Below are 12,325 nucleotides of genomic sequence, written 5' to 3'. Positions count from 1 at the left end.
CCCCAGCCCTGGCTGAAACATGACAAGTGGTGCGAGTACTAGGCCAGCATAGAAGATGGAGAAAATGGACTTCAGAAAGTCTCATATCTTTAGTAATACTGTTTGTCCTTCTAAGGCAGCATATTTTATATATGTCCTCAACAGAAGGCACTGTGTCACATTACTATTCTGTGTTGACCTCACTGCATTTCTCTTTGCTGTCCTAAGCTGAGCAGATGTCATACCAGAAAGTTATTCAGGCACTGTCCAACTGTAGACGTTTTTCAACATATATGGAGATATCCAGGTTTTCCTCAGATGTCTAAGGAAGTAAAGGCAATGGTAAGCCATCTGAGTCTAGACAAGATGTGTTGTTCCCACTTAATGATGTGAATCATAGTTACTGTTTCCACTGTGAGTGAAGAATGAAGTGTATCCAGCCTTTTGCATCCTAAAGTCTATGATTTCCTGATTCATTTTGATGATGTTAAGAGAAAAAGATTATTGTCCTGATGCTGCTGTATGAAGGTTTCATCATTGTTAGTAATCAGGCCTATGGTGATAATTTCATCAACAAATTTAACAATGGGGCTGGAGCTGTGTTTGATTATGTAGCCATTAGAACATGGAGTACAGCTGGGTGCTCACCATGGTATCCTGAGGGTACTTGTATTAATGATTAGCATGGAGGATGTAATGCTGCCAGGATTCTGTGAGTAAGGAAGTCTAAAATCCATTTCCAGATGGTGGCACTAATGCTCATGTCTGGGAGCTTTGAGGTCAGTATCAATTGTTACATGCTGGACTGTAGTCTTTTGAGAGTATTCCGGCATAGTAGCACTTTTTATCCATTTGTGCCAGAATGGTATAAAGTACAAGGGATATGAAATTATCTGTGAACCAGCTGTGCTGATATATAAACTGGAGGTGGTCCAGTCTATCTGGAATATTATATTTAAGAGTCCTAGCACCTGCCTTATAAACATTTCATAACAGTGGAAAGGAGCACCATTGGTCTGTAGTCATTGATACAGTCCAGTTCTGTTTCCTTTGGCATGGGATGATTATTGTCCTTTTAAAGCAGATGGTGAAATCCGTTCACTCAGAGGGGTATTGAAGGTGTTCTTAAAAATGCCAGTTAACTAGTCACCCTGTATTATTAAAAATTATTTCCACCTATATATTCTATGAAGTTTATTTTTACATAGATGTATTTCCATATGCATTTGAGATACCAGTAAGGGCAATATTCTTCCAACCATCTTATTTTTTTCAAACTTCTAGTACAAACCTTATCCTGCAGGTTATCAGAAGCTGCAAAATAGTAAAATGGCCATATATTCTGTTTACTAACTTAAATACCTAATAACATGTATTTGCATTCTAATTGGACTGAAGCCCTAAAAGCCAGCTGCACCTCTGTGCTCTCCCAATGTCAATAATTCTGAAGAAAAATAAAATTAAAAACGTGTCCAATGAAAATCATTGCATATGTTAGAGTAGCTTCTCAGTGCATAAAGCCTCTTGTTTGGACAGGATTGCATTGGAACATCTTCAGTGCTTATGCACATATCTCTCAGATGCTGAACTAGAGGACTGCATTTTATGGCGGACAGCAGGCACTTTAACGTCCCCAGCTCCTAGAGTCTGTGAAAGCCAAGCGTACTATACTGTACAAACTAAATTCTTGACTGCTGAATTAAAAGGGTCTGACAGCAGAATTTGAAACAGTTGAATGAACCTCCTTATTTTATTACTTTCTAGTTGGAGTTGCCTGCAGTTGTTTCTATATCTGCCTGCAAAATAATAAATGCAGGGTCTGCTTGTGGAGCTTTTTTAATTTCATTTTGTTGTCCTGCCTTTTCTGTCAATGCTGCTGTCTCTGCCTGTCACCCATATGCACTTTCTCCAGTGTTATCACAGACAGCTCCCACTACTTATCATGCCTCACCTCTGCAGTGCTTTAAACACAAACTATCAGCCCTGCATTTGCTCTTTGATTCCTCTTACCTACAGAGCATCACTAGATGGAACAGAAGATATGTTTTCCAGCTGTATTCAAAGTAATTTATTTTTTATTTATTTGAAGATACCAACATTTACTGAAAATGAAAAAATGCTGACATTCTAGGTTTTGTATATCCTTTTTGTTAATTTCAGAAATGAATCTTACATACAGTTATTAAGTGCATAAAAGAGTCAAGCTCACTTACCATGTTAATAGGATCCACTGGTCCAATACTGTTCACATAAACTCCAGTTTCAATTATTGTTGGCCTTACTGAGAACAGAAACATGACAAACTTATCAAGATTATTTTCTAAACTAAAGCAAGTAAGTACATTTCTGTTAAACTGTCAGAGAGAGTGGCACAATACAATTGATTAGAGCTTTGCAAGACACAAATGCCTTCAGTTAGGTTTTTTTACTTATATTATATTATATTACTAGGGGGTTCGCTCCCTGCTCACTCCGCTTGCCAACCTCCAATCAACACCTGGTCTGCGCTAATTTGTGTCTCTGCCTCTCGCATTGTGAAGAGGTGATACAATGGGAAACAAATACATTTACCTCCTCTTTGCTCGATCAGCTGCTGGCTTGCAGCTGCTGCCATGCCGCCTGATCCGCATCTTGTGCAGCGCTTCGAACATTTAAAAGCCTGTACAGCAGCTGTCCTACTCTTTCTCTTTTATTTCCGGCCCTGGGCGTGGCTAAATCTCTTGGCACAAAGCCTAGTTTCACGGGATGCGAGTTCTTGATATTTTTTAGTTTAGAATTTAAAAACAGAATAAGAATCTGAAAATCTAACAACATCAACATCCCATTAAACTTCGATAAATTCTGAAAAGAATGATACCAAAAATATATATGCAGGTTTTAAAATAAGCCCGATTTAAAGCGTGACAAGAAACGTGACATAAAAACGTCACATAAATCCATTGTACTTTTAGGCTTAGGATTTTATATAGAGAGTGTAGATATTATATTATATCATATTCAAGATGCAAGGTTTAAAAAGTAACTGGAAACCATCTTCAAAAGATAAACTAAAATGTTTATGTCAAACTGCAGCCTAAATGATAAAATTAGGACCAGTATATTTTACATGTTTAATATTTACTTACAATTAATAGCTTCATTTTATTTACATCTTCAGTATGAAGCTTATAAGTAACATACATCTGGTGATGATTTAGTGGTGATTTAGCATACGTATTTTTAATCCCTAGGTGTCTTAGTAACCTGCAACTATTGAAAAGTCTTATTCAAGAATGTCAACATTATAAATTATTCAATAATGCAGTTAAAATATTCTGTTTTTATTTTAAGTGCATTGCCACATCTCTGATTATGTTTATTGTACTACGTATGGTAATAATTATATCTTTGTATGCAGATCCAGTCAAGTTCACATTCACTATACGAAGTCCGAGCTAAGCAACATTTTAAAGTATTGCAGCTTTTCAACCAATAATGTAGATCTTTCTTGGCACACTTTTTTTGGCATTTCCGAGCAGGGTATGACAAACTGATTGCTTATATTCCCTAATATTGATTATCTTTTCAGCATGTATACAACTTCACCTGCAACCAACCAACCACTGTTTAATGCAATGAAGAATCCTTTCCGAATACGTCACATTTTAATTATTTTTCAGATGAACATACTGTACATATCTTACATCCTGAACTTAATATTATATCTGTTGGTTGTTAAAGCTCTTACCACTATATAAAGGCAAGCATTTATCTGTAACATGTTTTATGAATCTTCATACTTCAGCATGAAATAAAAGGCTAAATGGATGTTGTATGTACTGATAAAAAATGCTAATTTTAAATGGTCAGAATCAAATATACTATATATTTTGTTCCAGAAAATGTCTAAATGTGCAAACATCATAATGAAAAAAAACGCAAAGTATTTACCTCCTATATCTGGTCTGAGTTTGTTGTCATATCCTTGAAGTAATTTATTCAGAATTAAGGTGACTTCACTTTCATGTACTTTGGGAGCTAAAACCCATGTTTTATTAATAGGGACATCTTCATAATCTTCTTCATCTATTTTGCTTGGCCCAAAAGACAGACTTGAAGTAATATAAGAGAAAAAACGTTAAATAGTTATTGAATATAGTACAGCATTTACAGTACATATTTAACAATGTAAGACTGACATTCTCATTATTTTGTCATAGAAACATTTATAAGGTAAAGGTGTAAGGTCTGTCTGATTTTTTCTTTGTGTAAAAGAAAATAAGATGTTTCAATATTCAGCTGCCATAGTTAATTAAGATAAGATCAAAGAGTTAATTATCAAATGCAATAAGATAAGATGTACCCTAACCAGAGACAGATACATAATGTTAATGTATTAGATCTTTAAATAATATACTTCTATTTATCCATTTTCATTATTTTCCTTGAAAAATCACATTATTATACATTTTCTCTCTATATTTGTGTGAGGATTTCCACAGCTTCGCCATCCCCCATCATCCCAAAGACATACATCTTAGGTTAATTGGGTACTCTAAATAGTCCTGATATGCATGAATTGTTGTGTGTGTTTCACTGATGATCAATCTGGCACTCATTGCTGCCAAGGTTAGTAAAAAACCTGCCATGACACTAAAATTAGGTTCTATCAACATGCAAAGTACGGTGGCCTAAAGGGGGCACTTTTGAGCAGTACTGATAACCAAAAACAAAGTCAAGAAGGTTCAAATGCAGGGATAACACATTAAAGTACAAAGTATCAAATAAACAGTGTTACACACGTGCGCATGGGAGGCAGCTAAAGGGCTTGAGTATGGGCAATTCCGAATCAGACCAGACCCATTTGACAGAGTGCACTGACTCTTTTTCTCCCTTTCCTGCAGACCATTCATGGGAGATTCCACCAGGCCCTCTTGATGTCACTTCCGGGTCCGAGCCTATGGAAGAAGACCTTGCCGCCTCCGGCCCCTGTGATGTCACATCTGGGCTCGAGCCTATGGTTGAAGACCCTCATGAACCCGACCCCTTTGACCTCACTTCCTGTCTTCCCCTTTAAAAGCCTCCACCTTTTCCCTATTCCCTCAGTTCTGTTTTGGACTCAGTTTTGTGCACAGCAGTGCTAGCACTAATCCTCAATTTGCAGCCAGGAAACCAAATATATGGGTGGCTGCCCCAAACCTTGCTATGGCTCTTTGCGGAGTTTGTGACACAGACAAAAATATAAACCTGGCTTCTTCTCTGGGGCTAACTGTCTAACTGGCAGAATGTTATATGTGCTACCCACCAAAGTATAAAAGAATCATCCATAATTCCTCCACCCTCCTTTTCTCATATAACACTTTAATACAATTCTACAATACAATACTGTGCAAATTACCCACCCATTATACTGAGTAGAAGGGTGACATTTATAACTCAGTGGGCTCCTCTGCTACCAATTATTCTCCCCAATGCCTATTCCATTACAGTGGTGAGTAATGCTGGTTCTGGAGGGCTGTGGTGGCTGCGGATTTTTGTTCCAACTCAGTTCCTTAATTAGAACTCAGTTATTGCTGTTGAAATGTTTATTGCTCAAGCAACATGTTTATGGTTTATTTTAGTTATTTAAGATTCCCCACAGCCTTAATTGCTTATTTCAGTGTTATCCACCTGCATACACTGTTTTAAATGGCTCTTTATTAGCAATAGAATGCAAACGACAAAATAACCAGCAGTTTTCCTTGTAACTCGTTTCCACCTGTGTGTATACACTGTGATCTATCTGGTTTAATAAAATATTTTAGAAGGAAACTGAAGAAAAACAAGTGAAGGATTAAGAATTACTCATCAGTTTTACGCTTCAAATCATTTGGATGATATCCCAGGAAATGGTATAAGAATGACCCGACATGGCAGAATGAAAGCACTATGAAGCCATGAAATTAAAGAAGATCCGTAATTGGCAAAGATTGGCGTCTAATTAAGGAATTGGATACAAACAAAAACCTTCAGCCACTGTGGCCATCCAAGGCTGATGCTGTTCACCCCTACATTATGCTCTTGTGTGATGATGTATCAGTTACACTAGAGGACCATATAAGTAATCAGTGCCAGTGCAATCTTTACAGAAGCATTTTATATCCGTGTTCTGCACCACATAAAATTATCCCCAACCTTGACTAGGTCTTCCCTCACAGTATTTTTGATACAATTATTGTTAAGTAATGAAGTTTACTGTTATGTTTCTACATTAGACATTAAGCACCCCCTCCATATTTAGACTTTATCATTTTTATTCTCAATAATACACAGTTCATCCACCATTGGATACATAGATTTAGACTAGCTTAAATTCTGCTGCTCATAAAACAGCTGTTGGGGGTTCTGAAAATGTCAAGGTACAAGGGGTCATCAATGTTATTTTCTGTTTCAGATTGGTTAGTGTTTTAATTATATTATACCATTTTATCTTAGTTTTATTTTTGCTATAATGGTTATAACCCAAATGCCAACACATTGTCACAGGTGCAAACATAGTCTGCACATAGGGTCCAATGTTTAAGGAATATACAGGAAGAAACTGAGTGCTATAGAGCATTCTAACATATCTTCACTTCCATCTTCAGCCTAGAAAACATCAACTAATCAGATGTCACCAAAGCCCTCTCTCTCCTCTTGACCGTTCCAGTTCATCCAGCATTTAAAGACACAATACCAGCTTGATAACATCAGTTGTGACAAGCACAGGAACAAGACATACAAGTATTGCACAATCATATTTTCAATATGAAAGCAAAGTCACTAATGGAACAACATTAAATAGGGCAGCTCACGGCACTCCAAATTTTTCTGACATTATAACATGTATTTTTCAGATCACAATGTTTTTATTGGCGAAACTAATATTGTTTGGTAGTGGTACATTAGCCATTAAAATTATACTGTGACCAGTTTAAATGGAAAGCATACTTGTTCCAACTGTTGCCAAGTGGCAATTTATCAACCTTATTGTTTTGTGAAATTGAGACTGTCAAAATACTGCAAATATAACAGTTTGACTTTCTGAGTGAAACTTCTGCAGCAAACTAGTTTCAGTCAGACTCACTGTCACCTCAGCAAAATGTCCCATTTAACACTAGATTGTAAGAGGAATGGGCCTACCAAATTAGCCAGGAAAAGTAGGCAATTTAAACGTGGCGTTGTAAGATAATGTTGACAATTATGGAATGGCAGACATCAGTAACTACATTTTTTTACTGCTGTCCAAATACATTTGTTAATAATATGACATAATTTTAGTACATTCCTATTTTATTGTTAACAAGGAAGCAACAATCATACTTATGTATAAGTAAATACGTATTGTAAGGGTAAGCCAGGTAAGCAGACAACTCAAGGTGCCAAAAAATGTTGGGGTACCACCCTGGTAACCACTTTTAATCGTAACAAAAAAGACAAGGCGAGAAATGGCTCAAAAAAGAAATATTTTAAGATTTTAGCACTAAAGTAGCCATTCATGAGCTTTACTAGCATCCGTTATTATCTAACGCCACCTTCTGGGAACGGGCTGGCTTTATAGGGCTGGGATCGGAAGGGGCAGAACTTTATCTGGGTGGTGGGGTGGGGTCAGTTGTCCTTGGGCATATTTTCTTGGATGTGGATGAGAAAGGTGAAGACAATGTTAAAGTTGTCCTGCAAGGGTGGAACCTCATCAGTGTCACAAAGGTGGTCTACAGATGTGAATATATATATGGTGAGGGACGGCCGGCAGCTCAAACCAGACGGAACCCCCAGGACGCTAGATGGCAACTTCTCTGTAGCTTAGCGGTGCTCCAGATTCCCGCAGGGCATTATGGGAGATGGAGTTCGGCTTCACAGCCCTGCTGGGTACAGTGGGTCCCACCAGGGGACACTGCAGGGAGATAAGGGGATTTCGGTTTCCAATATAGCCTGGAAGTACTCCCAAGTCATGGGGACAGAAGGACTGAAGTACTTCCGGGCTGAAAGAAAAATGTAATTCTCCATCTGATGTGCTTCTCCTCTTCTGTTCACGTGACTTGTCAGCACTTCCAGGTCAAGGACTATATAAAGGATTGGTGGAGACCCAGCAAGCCAGCCGGAGTTGGGAGGGAGTGTAACAGAGCTGCTGGGAGGAGAGCAGGAGAATTGTTTATTCATTGTGTGCTTATTGTGGCTGTGGTGTTTTGGAGGCACTAATTAGGAAGAAAATTAAAATACTTCTTGGTGCTTTTAAACCTGTGTCTGCATCTGTCTGTTGGGTTTCACGGGGCAACAGCGCCCTCAAGTGTCCATTCACTTACTATATATATATATATATATATATATATATATATATATATATATATACTAGCAAAATACCCGCGCTTCGCAGCGGAGAAGTAGTGTGTTAAAGAGGTTATATAAACATATATATACATAAACATATATACTTTTATATACATATCTACATATACACATACCTACATATATACATATATATATATATACATATACACATCCACATATACATACATATATCAACATATATATACACATACATATACACACATACATACATAGACACACACATATATATATACAGTAATCCCTCACCTATCGCGGGGGTTACGTTCCAGAGCCCCCCGCGATAGGTGAAAATCCGCGAAGTAGCGACCTATATTTATTTTATTATTTATACATATTTTGAGGCTTTATAAACCCTTCCCACACTCTTATAAACCTTTCTCACTCTCTTGTTAACCTTTCCCACACTCTTATAAACACTTCCTATGCTCTTAAACAGTTTCTACATTCTTAAACACCTCAGACCAACACTGCACACAGCGATCAGACGTCAATGAGTCTGCACTCGCTTTGTGAAGGGGGGCAGCTGAACTCACGCTGAGCAGAAATGGACTTTGTGCTGCTTCTGCCAAAATGCCTGCTTGTCGCTCTGCGCGTTCGGAAGGAGGAGTGTGTGTGTGTGTGTGCGTGTGTGTGTGTGTGTGTGGGTGTGTGAGAGCTGAACGCACCTTCGCTCAAACCCCCCCTCCCCGGAAGCGCAGTACGCTCCTGCCACTTCGCATTGTCAAGGGGGTGGGGAGCTGAATGAACGCTAAGGAGAAGTGGACTTTGTGCTGGCTTTGTGCTGCTTGTACATTACCAATTTTCCTGTCTCACTGTCTTGTCTTGCGTGAAGTTAAAATGTTTTATAATAGTGAGATGTTACTCATATCCTTAGCCCGACATCCACATATCATATGTGTTAACAAAGTGTGTTTTATAAGTTTACATGTGTTTAAAGCATGTGGGATGGGTATTTTAAGGCTTAAACTATAAAAATGTTTATTTATATGGTCTTTCTATATCGCGGATTTTCTCCTGTTGCTGATGGGTCTGGAACATAACTTCCGCGATAGGCGGGCAATCACTTGTATTTAAAAACCCGCGAAGTCATGAATCCGCGAAAAGTGAACCGCGAAGTAGCGAGGGATTACTGTATATATATATATATATATATATATATATATATATATATATATATACACACATACAGACACATATATATACGTATACATATTTACATATCTACATATATATATATACACATATATACATATCTACATACATACACATATATCTATATATATATATATATCTCTATCTATCTATCTATCTATCTATCTATCTATCTATCTATATCTCTATCTATCTATATATATATATATATCTATCTATCTATATCTCTATCTATCTATCTATCTATATATATACATCCCCGTGCTTTGCAGCGGCAAAGTACTGCTTTTAAATTTTTATTAAGAAGAAAACCTTTTTAAATTGAGTGAAAATCTACCAATAACAATTTGTTAAGGATCTGTTTTTTTGTGAAGCTGACTTCACACAGCCTCTCTGCTGTTTTATAAACGAACGTCATATAAGGTCTTCCTTTTTCGTTGCTTTGCCAACGGAAGCAGCCTTTTTATTTAATCCTGTTTTTACGATTTTTGTTTGTATATCACGTTGTCAGTTCAGCACTCCGGTTGTAATATGACCAAGCCGTGCAAGCACACTCTTGAGAATGCAACGTATAGTTGTACAGGAGAAAAGCAATCTTGCCTGAAATCAATGGCAACCTTTTGTAGGTCTATGAACTTAATTTAAACTTTAGGTTTACACGGTGCTTTCTTTCCGAAGTACCTGCACTCATGAACATGTCTGTATGCGTCAGTCGCTCAAATCCCCGCGGTTCGCACCGGCGAAGTTCTGCTTTTAAATTTTTATTAAGAAGAAAAGAAAACCTTTTAAAATTGAGGGAAAACATACCAATAACAATTTGTTAAGGATCTGTTTTTTTTGTGAAGCTGCCTTCACTCGAGTGATCACTTCGAGCTTTAAGCCTGAGAAATCACCCTGTAAATGCAAATGTTTAATTGCACATCTGTTAATATGTATGCTTACACAGTATTAAAAGACACTCAACAATTAATGTCATTTACCTTCGTTCCCGCGTTTGACTCGTGCTGTAAATCTCTTCCTTGTTTTCACTTCACGTGATTACGTAGGAGGCGTAATACGTGATGACGCGATACGTGACTCCGCCTCCTTCATTAGAGTATATGGACAAAAAACAGGTTCCAGTTATGACCATTACGCGTAGAATTTCGAAATGAAACCTGCCTAACTTTTGTAAGTAAGCTGTAAGGAATGAGCCTGCCAAATTTCAGCCTTCTACCTACACGGGAAGTTGGAGAATTAGTGATGAGTGAGTCAGTCAGTCAGTCAGTGAGTCAGTGAGGGCTTTGCCTTTTATTAGTATAGATATATATACAGGTAAAATTCCATTACAACGAACTCCCAGGGACCTAAAAAATATTTCGTTGTAACGAAAATTTCTTTGTAATGAGATTCTGTATTTTGTTACTACAGTGCTTTCTTTAACTTGCGGCCAAAAGTTTGCAATCATTTCAATAGCTTCTTTTGCGTTAATTTTAATCTCCTCCTGCCTACAAGTTATGCTGATGAGAATTTTTCTCAGCATTTCCTTGCAATAATGCACTTTCAGGGTGCGAATGATGCCCAAATCCAGTGGCTGAAGCACTGCCCTGCAATTGGGTGGGAGGAATTCAACACAAACATTGCCTAAATGTGGAAGCATGTTGTGGGCAGCAAAGTTATCAATCGGGAGCCGAATCATCCTTTTCTTCTACATATTGTGAGATTTCTGAACTCTTTTGAGACCCCCCCACTCCTCACCCAGCGGTAATGACATGCTGAAGTGCGTCCCAATTGCCGCGTCTGTGGAAGATTGTTTGTCCGTTGCCATGGCAGGGTAACAACAGGCTCACAGGGAGGGACACAGAAGCAAATCATAAAAGATTGGGGTCGTGCTATAAGTCTCTGTCTTGCACCCCAAAACACGAGGCTGAGTCTCAGGACTTTAGCAAAACCAGATTTATTCAGCATGAAACAGGAACGACACTTATTTATTGTAGCATGTTCTGCCACTCTGCTATACACAGACACAGCAGATCAGTGATCAAGTGATCCTGTTCCCTGCATTTACAATGTTCCTTGCATATTGCCCATCGATATCTTTTCTGTTTGCTTTGGCGGAGAGATGCAGCATAGCTGAGAGACGCAGCACAGCACAGCTTGGAGCTGGATGTTGCCTCAGCAACAGATACACAGTCTTCCATAGACGGGGAGTTTGGACTTCGGGATGCTCGTCTGCGTGCTGTCTAGTTGAGGGAGGTTCCAAGAGAGTTTACAAACCTGACATTTTCTTGAATGAGTGCCGCATTAATAGGAATGCTTCTTGAACGAGCATCATTGAACCACATAAAAACTGCTTTTTTGACGTCTTCAAATGCAGCAGTTCACATACGTTTGCAACCTGAGATTTTTCTTCTTTTTTTTGCTTGGTCTTTCAGGAAAGTTGGCAGCGTCAATAGCGATAGCGAAATTCTGAATTCACTGGCAACATCTTTTTTCTTTTTGCCACAATCGAGAGCTGCAAAAATGTAAAGTTTTTTTTTTCTAATATGAACTGTTATCGTTTTTTCGTGTCTGCCGTTTCTATAGAAGGGTGACAATGAGTTAAATTCCAATGGATGTTTTTCAAATGTTGATGAGAAATAAGCGAAAAGTATCACTGAAAACCACCAAAAACAAAAACTCAGAAAAAAAAAAAAATTTACAATGTTTCTGTTTGGGGGATTGTTGTGCACAACTGAGCTGTGGCCACAAAACTAACTGCTTTGCGGATAATTCATTCAGGCATTTCAAGGTCTTTTGGGCACTTCGTTGTAATGACAGTATCTGCTGAATGTACTTTGTAGTAAAGAGAATTTCTATAGACTCGCGT

The 12,325-nt window shown here is 38.0% G+C and overlaps 1 protein-coding gene across 1 annotated transcript in view; it reads right to left on the bottom strand.

The window, feature by feature from the left end:
• Positions 1 to 12,325, bottom strand: part of gabrg1 (gamma-aminobutyric acid type A receptor subunit gamma1) — an 80,984-nt gene that overhangs the window by 51,150 nt on the left and 17,509 nt on the right. Inside the window, exons 2-3 of the mRNA XM_028803095.2 lie at positions 3,910 to 4,070; positions 2,193 to 2,260 (exon numbers count right to left, since the gene is read on the bottom strand). Of these exons, the coding sequence (XP_028658928.2) occupies positions 2,193 to 2,260; positions 3,910 to 4,070 (229 nt within the window). The remainder of the gene's footprint in view (positions 1 to 2,192; positions 2,261 to 3,909; positions 4,071 to 12,325) is intronic.

Source organism: Erpetoichthys calabaricus, chromosome 5, assembly GCF_900747795.2.
Source record: "Erpetoichthys calabaricus chromosome 5, fErpCal1.3, whole genome shotgun sequence".
Taxonomy (NCBI): Eukaryota; Metazoa; Chordata; class Cladistia; order Polypteriformes; family Polypteridae; genus Erpetoichthys; species Erpetoichthys calabaricus.
Note: the sequence above shows the minus strand (reverse complement) of the source record. Positions and strands in the feature narration are given on the sequence as shown.